General features: G+C 40.7%; 1 protein-coding gene across 3 annotated transcripts; it reads right to left on the reverse strand.

The window, feature by feature from the left end:
* Positions 1-107: 107 nt before the first annotated feature.
* Positions 108-20,136, reverse strand: glt1d1 (glycosyltransferase 1 domain containing 1). Of its 3 annotated transcripts, XM_085787532.1 has the most exons (13): positions 19,707-19,948; positions 19,263-19,414; positions 19,027-19,132; positions 17,704-17,745; positions 16,598-16,649; positions 15,703-15,739; positions 14,986-15,042; positions 7,219-7,317; positions 5,684-5,733; positions 3,562-3,605; positions 3,020-3,140; positions 2,340-2,438; positions 108-604 (listed from the first exon to the last, which is right to left on the reverse strand). In XM_085787532.1, exons 1-13 carry the CDS (start codon positions 19,772-19,774, stop codon positions 458-460), a joined length of 1,074 nt encoding a protein of 357 aa, XP_085643658.1. In that variant the 5' UTR covers positions 19,775-19,948; the 3' UTR covers positions 108-457. The 3 variants fall into 3 exon arrangements, with proteins under 3 accessions (XP_085643658.1, XP_085643659.1, XP_085643660.1); XM_085787533.1 differs by lacking the exon at positions 17,704-17,745 and having other exon boundaries at positions 19,707-20,136; XM_085787534.1 differs by lacking the exons at positions 17,704-17,745; positions 19,027-19,132; positions 19,263-19,414 and having other exon boundaries at positions 19,707-19,900.
* Between the last annotated feature and the right edge of the window lie 97 nt (positions 20,137-20,233).

Consider the following 20,233-nt stretch of genomic DNA (forward strand, 5'->3'; position numbering starts at 1 on the left):
AGGAAAAAAAAATCTAGATTTAATGTCACTTCCAGAACAGCTATTTTTGTCATGGTTCAGTGATAATTTCACAACCCTCACACAGTTTCAGATCGTTGACCAGTGAAGGTATCTGACTCTTTAATTATAAAGCATGAAGAAACAGTGATATTTCTCATATTTATAAATAACAGTACATGATCATATTCAAATACAGTAGATAAAATATATTAATAAACATTTCTACTGTAGGTCTTTGGTTCAAAGTGCTCTAAAGCATAATTGTAATCTTGCAGTGCAGATAAAACATTTTTTTTATAAAGACATCTTTGTAGCATGATTTCATATAAACTGTAAATGAAGACACCTGGGATAATTCTACCTATAGCAGTTAATACATCAGTGGATTTCCCTGTTCTCTGTGGCTGAGGTTCCTGAGAGGGTTTACAGAGTGGGATTGAATGCTGTGACCTTGGACTCAGTGCAAAGTGTCCACCAGCCGCTGGTAGGTTTCTCTCTCCTGTTTGAGGCTGTGATGCTCGTCCACGTAGCGTTTCCCATTGCTCACCACCCTCTCTCTCAGCTCGTGATCTGACAACAGCCTCTGAGATTGATACACAAATTCCTGGCAGGAAGAAATACAAAACGAGTCTCATTTAATGCCAAATTCAATTTGAAGCTTGTCACTGAAGTTGCCTGAAGATATGTTTGTTTAAATCATAAAGGATAATCCAAGGTACGAGACCAGACCTCAGATAAAAGCCTCCATGCTGATTAGTAAACACCTTTACATTGCTAAAAGATGGAGATTTGTGGCTCCACATCCAAACACGCTGGTCCATCGGACCTGCTCAGTCTATCTAATAGCTGCCTCCTCTCATTTGCTTATGAAGACAGGAAAAACAAATAAGGTGACAGCTCAAGTAAAACAATTGCACTCAACCAGCTGTCACAGGCACATGGGGAGCGGAAAATGAGAATAAAAATTAGACAATTAAAAATGAGTAATGGTGCGACTGCTGAGCATTGACAAAGATGTGGTTTATCCATCTTGAATCCTTGTTGCTCATCATTTGGCCCATCAGACTGAGAGAAGCCTCCAACAAAATGACATTAAAGTGCCTTAAAGTGTTCCTGCAACATGGCAGCCAACATTCACTACAGCAGAGAGCCAATGGGCAGACAAAGTTTTAGCCACTGCCAGTCAGCAGGCCACTTCACTTCACTCAAGTGATGTGATTATGTCTGGAGAGGCTCTTGGTAGGAAACAGCTCTTCTGTATGGCCATATGAGAGCTATAAATCCCCAGCAACAGGATTAAAGCTCAACTTATGAGCAGCATACTTATAATCACTTCACTCTTAGTGAAAATTATAGAGCCAGACGGGGAGGCCATTTTTTCTCTTTAAAGCTTTCAAGTGATTGTGTATTTGTTTCTTTTGACATACTTCTTGATACCTATATGCCTCATGTAATTACTTTGAAGGCTTAAAGAACTAGAAACACTGTCAGTCGAAATAAGACAGGATTTTAATGCATGTAAAAAAAAAAAAAAAGGAGCCTCGAGCTTGATCCACTGCAAGGAAAGTTTTGGCTGAAAGTCTAGCACTTGCTGCCCATTAGTCCTGGCTGAGGTCGTGGTTTATCCAGCCCAAGTCGCTGCAACCATCTGTGAGAGCTTCCTCCTGGCAGCTCAGCTGAGCTCACGTGACCCCCCCCGGAGAGGACTTATCTCCGCCAATACAGCAACATCACGCTAGAGCTCGGTGTCTTGACAGCACCGTGCTCAAGCCCTCTGTCAGCTGGCCTTAACCCATGTTCTCCTCCTTTTGCTTCAAACCTCATTAAATATCAGAGTAAAGAGTTCTCATGGGACCTCCTCATTTTGCACTTTCCTGCTTGATGCTATGTGTTGCATCACTATGTGCTAATGTGGTACCTTTGCTCTATCCCTGAAGGATTCACTTTCTGATTCTAATCTAAGTACCTGAGAAAACATCAGCTCCTTTTGTTATATTTTACCTGCTTAGATTGGAGTAATGAGAAGAATTTAAAGTACAAAGTTTTGTAAAATTATGTGAAGTTGGAGTTTCTTTTTTAGAACTCTGACACTTTTTTTTTTTTCTTAAATGAATCGATGCTGGGAAGGGGACACACATTCTGAGCACATTGTGTGGCGGTGCTTCAGTGCTTCAGTGCTTCAGTACTACTTATTAGCACTAAGCACCTTTCTGGTCATTCGAGGTGACAGGGGTAGGTGTTGTCTATAGTCTATGTGCAGTACATATACACAGTCAGGGTTGAAGCTTAACAGGGGCTTAACGCATGTGTTGACCTGGTCAGTGATTGTGGCAGTGTACCTGAGGAGAAGAGTACAGCAGGCCGGTGAACTCGTGCTGCACCACAGCTGCGTTCCCTGGAATGTCCCTGGCCAGCACAGGAACGCCGAGATCCATGGCCTGATGGAGCAGAGAGAAGTAAACACAACAAAAGCTACAAATTGAGACTCGCAGTCAAAGTCAGGAGAAAGTTACTCACTCAGTTTGTCATTATTAAGGACAGAAGAAGCACTTAAGCACCTTGGAAATTGTACAGCCGGGCTATTCTGCTCTTCAGTGCCTGAGTTCACTTACAGAATTAACAATCTGTGTCGGCTAATACCTTCAGCAGGTTGTAGAGTGAAACATGCTAACATACTAATCACACTTTAAGCCTACTGTGGATTGTCTTAATCGACTGTGTTTAAAAGAGATTAAGTGGATTTGCAGGTTTTGCTCACTCAGGAATGGGAAGATTGGAGTCAAGCAATTAATTTGGGTAATTGTCCCTGAAGTAGTCAGATAACATTGTAGCTGAGCAACAAACAGTCAGATAAGGACTGCTGTAAATACTCACATTTCAAGGGCTTTGGATGGTAAACGTCTCTGTATAGAATTGTCCTCACATAAATATTACTGTGCGCCATAATAGGTGAGCAACAAAAGGAGATGGTGTTGTTTAGCAGTATCCTCTATTACCCATGAGCCCTGAAGATGTTTACCTCCAAGATGGCTGCTGACATGCCCTCTGAGACGGAGCTGTTGACCAGAGCGAAGCACCTTTTCATGGCAGCATGGAGCTCCTGTTGGCTCCTCTCCTGGGCTAAGAAGACCCCTGCTGTGCTGCAGAAACAGTTTTGCGTGACTCAGGGCTCAGAGAGGCGTGAATGATGCTGAGCAGCAGTGACAAGCTCGGGGCAGGAAACAAGGTTGCCCTATGTGTGACATACACAGTGTCCAGGTAAGGTCCTAACCAGACAGGGCAGCTTCCTGCCTGCCGCAAAGATCTGTGTTATGGTGAAGGCCCTTGGCAGAGGGGGGGGTCTTTTTTGCCCCACTCATATCCGCATTCAGTTCACATTATGTTAAGATAAAAGTAAGCTGCATTTGCTTGGATATTCTCTTCAGCCACATGGGAGAAGTGGAAGGAAAAGCAGTCTTCAAATTTTTCACCCGAGCAAGATCTTTGCAATTAGACTGTCGGATCTCAAGTTTGACTTCCTGAGATGTGTAGCTGATAAAGAAAACCAAACAGAGGGCTTACCTCTGAACGACAGCCTCCAACTCAACAGTAAACACAGGATCAACCTGAAAGAGACAAAGACACTTTCTCTGAGCTCTGTTTCCATCAAGGAGAACTGCAATGACTTAATGAGGAGGATAAAAAATAAACAATGACGCAATTAATAATTTCTATCATGAGAAAATCATTCTCTGAAAATCCTGTATTTTTCAGAGATTGGGGTCAGGGTGGGGTGGGTGGCCAATCTGATTAATTGCAATGTGGGATTTGTCTGCATTAGCCTGCCCACAGAAAAGTCAAAGCATAGCAATTTAGGTCAAAGATGCTGCCAAGCAAGCTCCTACTTTTTTTTTTCCTCTTTCATTTTATAGCTCATGGAATTTCTACATTGAATCTGCTTTAAAGCACATGCATTAAAATCAAAGAATCTAAACTAAGAACATTTGGGTATCCTGGTGTAATCTGGGATTTAGCAGACATTGTAAAACCAGCGGGGGATAGATCACGATACAGGCCGTATTAACACAAATGATTTAAGCACAGATTTCGTGCTGTCCCAGGATGAATCAACAGAAATAAGAGAGGTAGGTAGATGCTACATCACTGTTTTGGTTTGTCCATGTGAACCTGTCACAATGTTACTGTTCTGAGATGAAGGCAATCTTATCCTCTTCTCTTTTTCAGCAATCAATAAAGTGTCTGATTGTTTCAAGATCTATCATCACATTCAATAATCTTTACATTTACTTCTTTTTGATTGAAAATACACTGCAGATTGGGTTGCTTGATAAAACCCAGTCACAGAGCAGTGAGATGTGTCATCGCTGACAAACTGACCTGAATTTTCCTCTTAATGACAGATGCTGTGCAGCCAGAGCGCTTATTACTTGAATGAAGTAGCCGTGGATTTATAGTACGCCATGACAGCCTGAGCAAAGCACGCCTCACTCTAACTGCCATTTGCATTTTCAAATCTTACCGTTATCTTGTTAAATATAACCAACAATGTTAATGTTTAATTGACTGTGGAATCCAACGATTATTGAGTGGGGAATCTGACAGTCGCGCAAAAAACATGTTTATTATAACAGTAATACATGGCTTTTCATTTCTCCGGCAAACAAACACGCTTCCACTGTGATTCAGGGGTGTCGAGATGAATCACACGTCTCAGCTTCCAGTGAACCATTTCATCAAACAACAACAAAGCAGAGCAGAGCAGAGCAAAAAAAGCTGCAGTAAGTCAGTGTATAAGCCCTTGGCCATGTCTAATTGAGTTGTTTTTCAGCAAAACTAAAAGCAGAACATACCTTTTTGCCTGACATCCCTGTTTGAAGTGACACTAAAATACTGTACATTGACGTCATATTAAAGCAAGTCAGGTAGAAGAGAAGATGAAGACAAACACAGAGAAATCAATGAGTGAGAGATTGGAAATGAGAAAAAAAGAACAGTTGTAAGAGCACTCAGGCTGCTGCTGTTGGCTGGGTTATGGTTTCTATTTGCAGAGCGGCATAAAAGTGCAATCAGTTTAAAAAAAAAAAAAAACTTTTACAGCAAATGTATAAAGACTCCCTCCCGTGGCTGACTGGTTGATTTATGAATATCATAAATCATGGCAGGCTGTCAGAGTTCAATGGCTTTTTTCCAATTATTTGACTTGCCTGACATGAAACCACGTAGCATGTATATGCGCTGTTAACGTCCTCAGGGATGACACACAGGACAGCAGCATGATGGTGTGTGACGGGGCTCGTAACTGCTTTTGCTTATACCAGCACATGTCCAGATAGATGCCCATCCGTGTGTATTCAAATGAGCTGGCTCTGTACTGTGCAGTTCACTTGTCAAAGGTGTGTGCTAATCTGGAGTAGGAAATGCATCAGTGTACAGTATCAGACAGTCAGCCAGTTACACGCAAAAAAACAAACAGAAGAAGCTTGCCATTTCCTCCCAGCGCTGGCTGTTAATTCCAGCTAAACAGCTACAGCCTGTATCTCTGCTACATCCAATTAGAGGCTGCCTGTATTCCCAGGGGTGGATTCTAGGTAATTTCAACGGTACAGAGAGGCACAGTACAGCGGCACGTACATGACAAGTATGAGAAAACTCCTGGCTCACAATATAATGATTGTATACATACCTTTGGCCCAATAATGACCAACACATTCCATGGATTCTCACAATGCCACTCTGAAAGGCACAACATAAACAGCCAGTGTAAACAAAACACACATTTAGGCAAAAACTTTTAGAGCTGTACTCACTTGTAGTATATTTAAGCATGCACAAAGTCCAAGAAACAGCCTAAGCAAAATCCACACACATCTAACCCCCGTGTCTTGGTGGAACATTAATATAGAATGTGACGCCCTCTAGCGCTGTCTCATTACCATAACTGTGTGTTATGAAAGTCACATAAAATAAAAGATGATTGAATAAAGGAGCCACTGATGTTCCTAATCAGTGGCAATTCTCGCAGATGATTACATCAGATTGGATATAAGATGCAGAAGATAGATGTCATGAGGAGAAACACCGTTTGGATGATGAGACTCAACAGGACAAATAATGTGTTTGTAGGGCCAACATGAGCTGTCACAAGTAGGGATGCACATCAAAGCCGTTTAACCGTTAACCGATAACAAGAACTTTGACTGATTAATAGTATCGGTTCATTTTTTTTTCTTGATTAGCTCCTTATGTCATCAACTCATGGGGGCGTGTCGACACTTGCAGACTTCCATGTGCCTTCAGTCATATTTTGCAGCAAAAAGTTACATAGAAAGACTGACAGTATACGCTGTGCTGTCCCCGTAAAGGAAGATCAGACAACAAATGTAGCTTACACGCACACAGATGTGCAAACAAAAAAGAAAAAAGGACGTCACGGTGCTCTCCAGCCGGTTCTCCTGCAGCTCCACAGAGGAGCTCTGCTGTTCCTCTCTCTTCAGTCTGGTGTTTGGCTGCACTTTGTAAAAAAACTGTTCAACATTGGACGATCTAACCTCCATAGGAGCGCGATCAGCTGAGGCAAGAGCTCAGGGGATGTGGCGCTGATCAGCTGTTACAGCGCACATGCGTGTTTAACGGCAAAAAAAAAAAAAAAAAGTGATCGCGCCCGCGAGCATTGCAATCTTAACGGTTAACGCAGTGGCTCCCAACTTTTTTGGGCTCGTGACCCCATTTTGACATCACAAATTTCTGGAGACCCCGCGATCACGTGACTGCACGTGATGTGCCATCTCAGATATTTTTATATGCTGCATTTTATTTAAACTCGATTTATATTCGGGAAAGTTAAAGTATAGAATAAAGTTGTTTAAGATTGGGTGTTGTGTTTTTTATCATAATTTTAAAAAGAATAGTAATTGGTTAAAAAAAAAAGATCAGTCATTTTTATCAATTACTAGACATTTCAGGCGACTCCATTTGAATTCTAACATCATCTCTAATTGATGAGGACCATGCCATTGCCTTAACCACAGAGTACTGCGGAAGCACAGAGAGATTGACTTTAAATTAACCCAGAGGTTTAGCAGGGTGAAAACATGCCAACAAGAAACACCATCCCCCCTTTTACCTGGCCTACTCAATATATTATGTGTTTCATGTTTCTCATTATCACTACATACATATATAAACTAGATGGCAGACTGCAGGAATTGTGTGGTATACCTGAGAATAGCTCCACCAGATATAGGGGGTCCTTGACTCTTCTGAGGCCACAGACCAACAGGAAGATTCGCAGCTCATCCACATGCTCGCTGCTTACACCTGGAGAGAAGCCAGACACAGAGAGAGACAGCGCCACAATATCAAAACACTGCATAATGAACATCCCAAGTACATCGGCAGATAATGAAAGCAATACATCACCCAAGGTCACAGGAAAAATAAGACAGCAGTGACTAATGTGCTTGCACAATTCTCTGATCAGAGTCGTAACGCTCAAGAGGGAAATAGTCGGAAAACATTGCAAGGTTGCAGCCTGATCAGTGTGTAATACGGCATCATAACTAAAGAGCGTTTGCTCACTACAGCCAAAGAGTAAAATGAGTAGTAGGGGTGTAACGAGTCATTTTTAACAACGATTCGAATCGAATCACGATTGGTAGTTGCTGATACGATTTAAGGACAACATTGGTTCATTTAGAATGATACGATCCGATCCGATTCAGTGACTTGAAATCGATTCAGTAACTTTTTAGCCAAAAATTCAACCAGTGTGACTGTGAAATAAATACCTGGATACTGGACAGTTTTCGAAGACAAATTGGGAAGGGAGCAGTAGTTCAAAAGCTCCCAGGTGTGTCAAATATATTCTGATATTCATAACAGCAAAAAAGCAATTATTAATAACACTATAGCAAGAGGCACACAGCAGGAAAGGAGCTATTTTTCCACATATACCTATGCATGACATCAATACCATTAGTGCAGATTTTTAAACCCATCTGCAAAATGTTCACAAATACAGCTGTCAGCAGCAGCTATACAACCCCTCACCCCGAGAAGATGCAACTGAGACTGTGTGATTCAGAGAGGGAGAGAGTGAGAGAGGTGCAGACCATGTTATTTATAATAGGGCGTTCAGCTGGTGTGCGCGCTCTACTGTAAATCATATTTTCTCTCTTTCTCCATCGCGGTACATCTTCACGTTTGGCCGGGGTGAGATAGAAATAACGTAGAGCAGTGCACACCTTGCCAGTGGATCGTCGCCTAATGGGGATGGCTGGTTTAACTGTCTTTATCATTAAATGTATAATATGTAGGAATTCCCCCCATCTCGCGGTGTGGTTGCATATCAGAACGTATTCTTGATGTTGCATTCACGTGAAATCGGGCAGACGTCAGACAGACAACAGACGCTGCATGTAACAGGATAAACAAGCCTCTACTGTATGTAAACAAGTGGTAAAACAATACAGGCAAGACAATATGTTGTCATGGTGATGTCGTATTGTTCACCTGAATGCAACATCAGTGCCTCCGTCCTTCCTCACACTACACAGTGGTGACAGTTTTAACAGGCCGAGCCGACAGCTCCACTGAGTTTCCGTGGTTACCTACGGTCACGCTGCCACTCAACGTAAAAAATGGCGATGCAGCATGGCCGCCTCGGTTCGGTGCGTCGCCCACTTACTATGTATTTGTAACGACTTGTAACAACTCATTCTAAGGTACGAGAAAGCTTTCATTTGTATGCAGGTGTGATTCCACTTCAGTGAAATATGTATTTATGAAAGCAATGTTTGATTTTTGCTAATAAAAAGCCAAATAAGTTACATACTGGGGCTTTAAAAGTGCTAAAAAACAAAACAAAACAATCAAACAAACAAAACATCCATATAAAGTTTGCTCTGCTTAAATCCAATGTGCAATTTCCTGGTATTGATATAATTGTTAAATCCCCTAAAAATTAGCTAACATACTGTAGCTTCATGCTAACAACATCAAATGTTTTGGAGAACCGCCCTTTAATAGAGAGGCAGGGCCACTAAATCGACTCTTCTCCCAGATCATCCAACTTTCAGGATCAATCCGGAGATTAGTCAAAAACTGGCTGGCAGACAACTGATCTCACTGCCAGCCACTACGCTACTGCGCCTTACCTTAGAGGAACAGGATAAAAGAGCCCTGTGCTGTTATGATGGCAGCACACATCAGACAGTCAGCCTCAAACTTTAAATTGATAATTACTTCCCTCCTGTTATGTAGCTACATCGTCTGGAAGTTTATACAGGAGGTGGGCCTGATGACATCTCCATCTGCCTAATGGAGACTGGGTTAAGCAGGGATACTATGCAGTATGTACACAGTGCTCACTTCTGACAGCAAAAAAAAAGTATAAAAGTAAAGATAAACATAACATGTATTACATAGATTTAGCTTTCCATGGTTCATAGATTTTATATAAAGGAAATATTGAAGTCATACATTTATTATGCCCAGCCCAGGTCTTTAAGCCTAAGACAACAATCTTGGTTTTCTGTGAATCTGAAATGAGGCTGGTGTAAATGTGGCACTGTGACTTTAAGGACTGATGACTCAGTAAAAGAAAATGACCTCATGTAAACAGAAGCAGATGTGTCAACATGAGAAAACAGTAACTCAAAAGGATGAATCATAAATAGTAATGGTTCTAATGGTATAGGAGTGATGAACCAAACTTGAAGTGAAATGAAAAACTGCTCAGGGAGGAGGTCATTTTTAAGTGTCTGTGACAAAACTGAGAAACAATTCAAAAGCATTTTGAAAATAATACCACACAGACACCAGCACGTGCTTTAAGCACAGTGACAGTCGAGTAAAATCCCCTGCTGCCAGATAAGTCCAGATCAGGAGGCTGAGGCAGCTCTTTTAATGCTATTAAAGAGCATCTTAAAATGACAGCATGGAGTCTGGCCACTGACCCTGATCCTAGGAGCCGATTGTCAAAAAAGCTCTTCATCTGTGGGACATATTGAACTTCCTCGCATTGATTCGCAGGATGAGAGAGCTCACCAGCTACGGTACCTATGTCACTACCTCAGAACAGGATGCAGCAAAATAATGGATCATCGCTGCAATCATACTGGAGCACAGACCTGTCAAAATGAACAAGAAATACAAAGAAATAAACAAAGCCTTTGGACCTGAGACGCTATTCATCTTTCCTCAGGGGAGAAAAACAAATTGTGCAAATCATCTGTTCTGCCAGCAGCAGTCTTGTCTCTCTCTTTGCAGTTTGGTGGGTTCTGTGCAAAACACAGTTTTGTTCGTTTGCCTTTCATTTCAGAAGGGCATTTGGAACAATCCCCTAATGCTTTAATCAGTATGTGTGTGTATATGTGTGTGCATGTGGGAACACATATCTATCCAAACAGCTCCTTTTAATCTGTTGAGTGGCACAGGGTGACATACAGCGAGTAGTCTGCAGGGTGTGGACGAAATAATAACAACCCCATGGAAAAATAACTTTACTATAAAAAAACATATATGTACCAAACTATACAAGACACGTCGAGACAGTTGGCATTCTGTATCACTTTTAAATAAAGGTTTTATAGTTTTATCGTTCCAGTTTCCCTCTCACCATCAAAGACAAGCACATACAGAGCATAGAAGTGGATGATAGCATCTCCTTGTGTGAAGCCATCACTGAGAAAATGCATCAACATTAGGCAGAGGGTTCAGGCTGGGAAGCTCCATTGCTATTCACAACAACACACTGAGCTGGACAAAACAGGAACACTAGCATTTGTGCTGCAGCTTCACCAGGGGGCTGTTCATTTCATTGAACTCTGTTGCTATCACCCCCAACAGAAAAAGTACTGATGCGAGTTAAAGCATGGGGCTTGACACTTACTTTCTTTAAATAGCCTAGAAAAACAACCGACTCACAAGAACAGAGTGTGAGTAACTGTGTCTGTGTGCGACTTAACACTTGGAGATGAGCAGACGCTTTATCACCGATCTGCTTTATATACATCTTCTCTTTTTTTTGTTTCAATGTGGAAGCACAACACTCATCATGGTTGTATAATGATCCAGAAGCATGAGGCCATTTTTATGCCTTACATTAAACCTTGTTCCCAGACCGAGCGGCCACAAAAGATGATTCTCTTACCTAGAGATGCACCGATCCGATACCGGGATCGGATATCAGCTCCAATATAGACTAATTAGCTGGATTGGATATCAGATTAATGAGGCCGATCCAGCATTCCGTTTCAGTCATTTCTTTTTTACTAATATCATACACAGCAATACAGTTACAGCGATCTAGTCACTTCAATTCTATGTTTGCAACACCGGTTACGTCATCACGTAGAGCACAAATAGCACGCACAGCAGCTAATGATGCACACTTTGTTATTTGTTAATAAATAATATTACGTACATTTATATCTGTGTTCCTTTTTTTAAAGGTAGGCTATAATATATGTAGGAAATTCCCCCCATCTAGCGGTGCGGTTGCATATCTGAACGTATTCTTGATGTTGCATTCACGTGAAATGGGGCAGACGTCAGACAGACAACAGACACTGCATGTAACAGGATAAACAAGCGTCTATGTAAACAAGTGGTCCGCCAGCACGAGGCAAAACAATACAGGCGTGAAAATATGTTGTCATGGTGATGTCATATTGTTTACCTGAGCAACGTTTTACCGTCTTTGTCTCGTCTAGTAAAATGCATAGACTGTAAAAAGAATGGACGTAGCGTCCGTGACGTCACCCATTGGTTTTGGTGAGTCTGTTTTGTGCCGCTACTACGGGGGTTTGAACCGCGCCATGTTGGATTCTACTTGCCATATTTGGAGCGGTGCGGCCGTTGGCCGGCCGAGAGCCCGCCCACTGGCCTCGAAGCAGCGGTCTCCGGACATGTCACTCAACGGTTCCGCGCCCTGATTGGCCAGAACTTTAAACCTAATAATAGTAAAACGGTAGAGTTTTAAAAAAATTCACCCCCCTCAGAGTGTGTGCGGGGGTAGAAACTATCGGTTGAGACCAAAAAAATAAAATGTACCAGGCTGTAAATATGTTTTTTTAAGCTGTAAAATCGGCTATTTTAACATGGGGCTCAATTGGAGTTGCTCCCTTCTGGAGCCAGCCCCTAGCGACAGCCGAGGGGATTGCAGTTTTTTGAACGCGGAAGTGAGCTTCACTTCTCAGACCGACAACTGCCCCCTTGGTAAAATGACATCCGGTTGGTTTGCCGACGGCCGTCTGCCTGACTGCACCTGAATGCAACACCAGTGTCTCCGTCCTTCCTCACACTACACAGTGGTGACAGTTTTAACAGGCCGAGCCGACAGCTCCGCTGAGTTTCCGTGGTTACCTACAGTCACGCTGCCACTCAACGTAAACAATGGTGATGCAACATGGCCGCCTCGGTTCGGTGCGTCGCCCACTTATGTATTTGTAACGACTTGTAACAACTCATTCTAAGGTACCAGAAAGCTTTCATTTGTATGCGGCTGTGATTCGACTTAAGTGAAATACATATTTATGAAAGACATATTTGATTTTTGCTAATAAAAAGCCAAATAAGTTACATACTGGGGCTTTAACAAGGCTAAATGTTTATGTCAAGCCTAATGCCTTCACTCACATGGCAAGGTATACGGCCCATTCATTCAACAGTAGTATCGGATCGGTATCGGCTGATACGCTCAGCCCAAGTACCGGTATCGGACTGTATCGGGAAAAACTGTATCGGTGCATCTCTACTCTTACCACCTATCATTTGCTTTTCAATTATCTAAGCCTCTAATGTAAATATGCATCAGTATCAGTCATCTGAGGACCAAGTAACTAGACAAGGTGACAACAGACCCCCTCCTTGTTTCCCCCTCATCCCTCAGTGATTCAGAACATCACTGCTTACTCCTCAGGGTGGTTCTTCTCATGTTTCCCCCTGACCCCACCTCACAAGGCGCACAGCAGGAGCCACAAACAACATATACCAAGTGGCTTTCATGGACTGACAGCTCCTGGATCCCAGTGAAGTCTGTGCCTTATATATGACAACCAAAGGATAATTAGAGACACATACTGTACAGTCTGCATCTTGAAACAGGTAGGAGGAGTAGCTTTGCCTCTTTTATGTTCACAGGTGGGAGTCTTTCTTACACTGGGCCACACAGAATACATTTAATCCCAACACTCAAACTGGCACAAGCCTTCGCTATGCTTATCTATAGAAGATATAGTCTAGATGTTTGCTATTTAGTAATGATTAATTTATGTCACACTAGATGGAGGGATGAAAAAGTGCATCAATATGCAACCAAGATCTGGGAGGAGAGAACACACACATAGGATAGTGCCCCCTGCTGTGCTGGGAGTGTGTGTGGAGAAAAGAAGCTGACAGGAGGGAATACAGGTTGCTGCAGGAGTCACTTCTGTCACACTACACCAGTGTGTATGTGGAAAACTACAACACAAGTGAAGGTGTTGAGGTTGATTAGTGAAGGCAAGAAAGCCGGTGATCAGGGTTTAAAAGTAGGACAAGTCACATCTTAACTTTTAACTTTTAAGAAATCAGTTACATAACAATTTAAGTAGTTATATCCACAAAACCACATCTATAACAGAGGCTGCAGGATCAAATATCCAGATTTTTCTTTTGATGTAACTGTCAGCTTTGTAGCTTGAGGTCAGACATACACATTCAAATTCAAATCTAGAGAATGTGTTGACTTGGGGGCTGTAACACTGTGGCATAGGAAACTCTAAGTTAATAGACGCTTTTATTAATAAAGCATCTAACCCATGTGGATGAAAAATGTTTTATTATATAAAAATGACAAATTATCACCTCAGACACAAATATGCATAAAGTGGAACAATGTTTACAACTCTAAAAAAAATACTGTTAGATTACATTGCTTTCATCACATCTGAGGAATAGTACACAATAGTACACAATAGTAGTGACTCCTATTTCAAGTATAACAAATGGAGAACTGACTGTTGGCAATTAGTATTGCTCTCACTGGTTGTGAGGCATAGTGACAAATGGCCCAGGGTTGGTGGGTTATTAATCAACTGTAGCTCTCCATGAACACTAATGCACCTGAGATGGACATCATCTTGCAATGTCCAATTTAAAGTCCAGGCTGTGTGTGGAGAGGATGCTCAGAGTAACTGTGCATATTTACTGAGCTATTCAAATGGGAGTTGAAGGCTGCAGCAGAGAACGAGGAGAGGCTGGGTAAGTGGATAAACTCTGGCTTCCCTATTCACCACACAGATGCAACTAACATAGCACAGAGTAAATGTATGGTCTCTGATTGGTACTTTTTCAGGTATGGGGAATATGGAGAGAAGATAAGGAGAGAAGGATCCTGTCCAAAGGCTTAAATATATTGCAAACTGTTACAAATATGTGGCATGTCTGTGCATATCAGGCCAGAACGACACCAGTAATCCTATTTTACAAGGGATCTTGAATTTCAGCGAACAGGTACTTTTTTATTGCATCAAACATTATATATTGCACCTGTTATACTGAGGTTATGTGGATGCGCACACAAGTATCATTTCTATAGTTTGAAATATAACCTTAATAATTAGGTGATTGAGCAATCACACCAGACTGACTTTATCATATTGTTTACCAAAGACGAGTAGTTCCTCAAGAGCATAAAATGTCAAAATACAGTTTATCCCCATTATGGCAAACACATGTATCCCTGACTGCAAATCAGTAATAAAATATCATGATGAACCAGACTCAAATCAAATGCATGCCCTATCAATTTCAATATTTACTGTTCAGTGGCCAGTACTCCAATAAAATGAGTTTAAAAAAATTCTTACTTCCTCTTGCTCATTGGATGAGCTCAGACTAGTTTTTAATGCAAATATTTTCCACTCAAGGCATAAATAAGTAAACCTGAAAACTGTCTAGACAGCAGCTGGAATGACAAACAAATAGAAGCTGTGACAGTACCTGAGCTCCTCAAGAATTCAGCCCAGCAGAATTTCTCAGTCACTTCTGTCTGAATGCCTTTAAAAATAAATACAGACAAATAGAGGCAGAGTGTGAGTAAAGCTTTTACTGTACAGAAATGATAAAATCCACAATGAAACAAATGATCAAAGTGGCTTTTAATAACTTAAATTAGTTTCTACAGATCTGTTTTTATGATTATAGCCTTAGTTGGAATATGACATTTAAAACATTAAAACAACAAACACATCCTACATTCTTCAGATCCTTTATTCATATTAGCTTAAAATTGTGTTTGTATAAAGATTCAACATTAATGCAGCATTTCAAAGGTAAAACAAAGAAGATTCATTGTGACCAAAATATTGTTTTGTGTGGTCCATGCAAGAAGCACTTCAGTGTGATCACTATCTCGTGACAAGCATAAAAAATGAGCTTTCACTGGTCCCGGCTCAGCCGTGCAGCTGGCCCAAGGCTCTCCTCTAATCTATGAAGGGACACTATTTGCCAAACAAGGCTACTGGTGGGAAACAACATGGAAGAGTGATTTGGGCTGTCCTACATGGCACGGTGGCCAATGGCAAGAGCAAACACAACTCTGTACTGCAGACAGTATGATAATGGAGGAAAAAATGTCAAAGCTGATTAATGTAACACTTCAATGGCGAGTCAGGGATGCACAGCATCAAGCGAGAATATTCATCCTGCAGAGCTTACCTTGGGGTTGAACATAGATTTTACTGCTCTGGGACAGCTTCAAAAGAAAAACAACAGAAAACTCTGGTTAAAACAGGTTATAAATGTAAATACTTAAATGCTCAAAATCAATCTGTAATTATTGGCAGTGTTTGTTTATACAAATTACATTTGATTACATCTAAGTTGTTTCTTTCTCTTTATGTCAGAAAAGTGAAAAAGCCAATTAATGTTCTTTGTGCTCCAAACATTTAAAGCAAATCTAGACTTAAAAAGAGAGTCAGGGAAGCGGTTGCTAAGATAATGGGAGAGCTACAAAATAAATCAGAGGGGATGGAGAGAAAATTGACTGGATGTTATCACACTAGATTCATCCTCTATGTGTGTTTTCTGTCACAATAAAAAGCGTGGCGATGCCTCTCAGTGCCTGTCCTGTCTGCCTGCTGTCAGCACTAAATGGCAGAGATAAAGCATGCCACTCGCCTCAATCTATAGCCTACGGCTGGAATCTAATCTGAAAATAAAACACGCTAATATTGTTTTAATGCCAAACTATTATGGGACAGGGCTGAATATTGTGTTTGTGTAGTAAAAGCCCTTCTGTTGTATTTATTGAAGCTGTCAGGCTACTGCTGTCTACTTAAGTACCGTAAAATACAAACAAAAAAACTCTTTTGATTTTTCATTGTTGCTCTGTAATACCTGGGTCAATATTTTGTTTTTCGAAACATCATTTGTGACATTGTGACACTTAGGTAGTTTGAGTTGAAATGTTTGAGGGGATGGATGCAGCACAACAGGCAGTAAAAAACACAAAAATTAGCAACGTGAGGATCACACTGGGACATGCAGCTGCCAATACTTTTTTTCATTTTAAACTTTTCTATTGTAGGTAAAATACAAAAGAGAAAATTACCAAAAATAACTCTGCCTCTTCTTTCAGTTTGTCAGTGAACGCAACCGCAAATCTGATCGAAACAAAGCAAACAAAAACAAATTTGTTTTAGTCCCTGTAAAAATTTCAGTAACTGCACTGACATGTTCTAGCAGCATGTCGAGATATTCAATATTTGACCATGAGGACCTTTTTTTTTTATATCAGTTCATCCAATTTGCTTTTCAGTATAGTTTAACTGTAATTGTTCCTAGTTATGCTTACAGACTGGCTCAGTCTGCACCAATTCTGCTCATTGTTGGGAGGCAAAGGACTACAGGGTGAATAAAACAAGAAGACAAAATGTAAAACAAGATGTCTCTCAATGTAGCCAAAACACAACTGGGGAGATATTAATTTGCACATATGTGAGACTGCATTAGTAAACAGGCCAAAGGGCTCTGACTGGTCACTGAATTTCAAGGTTTGTGTATGAAAGCACTAACAGCAGGTGGTACACAGATTCAGATGTTTGAAGTCATGAGACTTGGATATTCACCCCTTCTGCCAGAAGGCAATTATCCCCTTAGATTTGCTAAATAGATGCCCTACCAGCTATTTTCATCACAATGATAACAGACACTAGGATGAGGTGCCGGAGCACAGCATGAGATATTGATAAGCCTGTGTGCAGATTAACTTTCCAATGTTAAACTAGGGGAGGAGAGAACACATGGCCTGCACAGCTGGGGTTAGCGAGCATGTGCTCAGCCTCATTCTTTCATGTCGATACTCCAGGCATCCTCACAGATAATGAACACGCTAGGTAATATGATTCAGATGCTTTGCGACAGATCATGTATTGCTGAAAATGTCTTTAATATTTTGATTTGCCATGTGGTTTTAATAATTTGAAATGCAGTTTTTAATATTTATGATAATAACTACTTTTCTTACACATATATATGAATTTATTGCAACTCATCTAATTTATTAGTACTGGTCAAAAATGTGACAAGAATTTCATTTCAAGCTTGTAAATCTGTGACTAGTTTGTTAGTGGGTTCAAAACTGAGAATCAGATGATTAGTGAAATCTTGATTTCATATTAACAATTTGAATTAAGGGGTATAAATGGTCACATTTACTTCCTGATCACACTCCTGGCTGCTGATGTCTGCATCAGACCTCTATAAAAGAAAGTGAGTAAAACATGTTGTGATACAATACTAAGATATTTGGCACTAATGATCAATATAGCATCAATCACTGACTTATTAAGACATCTATACAGTACTGTCTGCCACACTTGCTCACTTGACATCTTGACAGGTTAAAGTAATAACAATAACGATTGCTTCATCACATTTAAATGTCACATAAAAGCCATGTCAATGAATGACTGTGCACAATAACTGGGACATTACAATGGCACAGCCAAAGAGAGGGTATCTATCTATCTATCTATCTATCTATCTATCTATCTATCTATCTATCTATCTATCTATCTATCTATCTATCTATCTATCTATCTATCTATCTATCTATATCAAATTCCCTGAAGTTGTATTTTTTTCATTGAAGCATGCATTTGGATGACGGTCAGGTACAGTTGACACTCTCATCAAATGCTTTCGTTAAATGACTCAACTTGTAACCTGTATTCACCTGCAATAAATGAGGCTGTTCAATTGTGGTAGTAGTTAAATGGCATCAGAACTACTGAAAGCACAGGGATTGTAAGTTATTCTGTTATTGTTAGACTGTTAAAAGTGGTGGTTCGGGCATAGAACATGCACTGCACAAACAGACAGTTCACGCAGACCAAAAGTGCCACACCTCAGAGATATAAGAGGAACTTGTTACATACAAAGCCAGGAAGTGTCATAAATCACAAAACTTTCAAATAAAGAACTATCATGGACTTCCTTCCAAAGTTGCTTGCCTTCACCTCTACTGAACGTTTATGCAGGCACTTGAGGACCAAGTATCTCTTCGAAACATTGTCAAATCATGCTAGGATGATATGGGTCATTAGGTAATGCACAAACTTTGTCCTGCAGTTTGTGCTAACTCAAGTGTATGCTGCCATCAAAGCAAAGGGGGCAGATACCAAACACTAAGATATTCTGATTCTGAAATTCATATAGCCTACTTCTCATTCAAATCATTAAGATGATACCATCTTTCGTGACATGTGTAACATTATAGGAACATTATGCAGAATATAATAATCACTATTATGAATGAATTCTGCGATTATAGATATAATGTGACTAAAAAATATATACTTCTTCACTAAGCCTACTTTATGACTTTGGTGCAGTGGTACAGACCACAATTTCACATACTTTTCCAGAATCATTTTGAAAAATCATGCCTGTCTGTGTGTCAAGAGGTAAACACTGCGTACTCAGTATGGAGCTGTTTGAAACTGAATGGGTTAAAACAGTAGTTTGAAATAACATCACCTGGCTTTCAGTAGCACCTGCTCCATAACCACACGCTTCTGTTCAACTTTCACATCTTCATTTATGTCTGTTCCACCAAAGATGACGCCAAAGGGCACCTGGATGTCTGGTATAAAGGTTAGACATAAAGCAGAGAGGTTCTAACATTCGTCGGTCTACTCTGCTTTTACACTGAAAAATGCAAATGAGTGGAAATGTGTGCTGTAGACATAGACAATATAGAAAGCAATGTTTACCCAAGAGAAGTTTGCCTGCTCTGTATAGATGAATAGCCAGTGCACCCTCAAACGGAGGGTTTTGAGATACAAGGTTTGCCACCTCAGCAGGTGACTGAAATTCTGCTGCATCTCTGAGCTCACAAGTGTGTCCTGCTGATTCAATGTGAGACCTACAATCAAAAGAAACATGTGAGTGAATGGCTGGAAGACAAGAGTGGTTAAGCAAACACTGAAACTAGTTCAAAAAAGCCTTTTGTTTTTACTTATCAATACTCATGGGATACATTTTGCTTGTTTTCTTTCTATTGTCACTGCTTCCTGTCCACACATTTTCTCAGTCATAACTTCACCGCAGAAATACCAGGCAGTTTCGCTCCAGCAGCCTGAGTTTTTGACAGCACAGGCTAATTATAATTAGCAACAGCTGGTGTAGCTAGCTACGCTCAGCTCCGTGTAAATTACCTTATTCTCTCTGCCGTAGTGTGGTTTCCAGTTTTGGGACTGAGACAGGCAATAAAAAGTAATTTCATGTCTTCACTATGGGCTGGGCTGTCAAGCTGACTACTTAACACGCAAACATGAATGAAGATGACAGGGGAATGATACAGCAGGTCGAGCTCCTGTGTGCAGTAGGCACGCTAAGCGCAGCTATCACATTTCCTGGTCCTGGACCCATGGCCAGTTAATCGTTGTGCAAAGCTAGTAGCGAACAACAACACGGCTAGCTCATTACTTGGCAGTGCACCATGCTTGAAATGTTTACAAGTCCGTTTCCTATACGGTCCCCTGGAAACACATGACGGTAGCCTTCATACTTTGACAACTGAAGCACTTTTTATTTCGACACCGTAATTTTTTTTTTTTTTTTTAGAGCGAATCAAAAAAATAAAACGCCCAAAGCATACTCTTGTACCAAGTATGTTATGGAAGAATTCGCTATGCCCAAAGGAAAAACAAAAACAAAATGAAACCCAGTCAACCACTTCCTT

This window comes from Trachurus japonicus, chromosome 9 (genome assembly GCF_045865225.1).
Source record: "Trachurus japonicus isolate A0001 chromosome 9, Traja_1.0".
Classification (NCBI taxonomy): domain Eukaryota; kingdom Metazoa; phylum Chordata; class Actinopteri; order Carangiformes; family Carangidae; genus Trachurus; species Trachurus japonicus.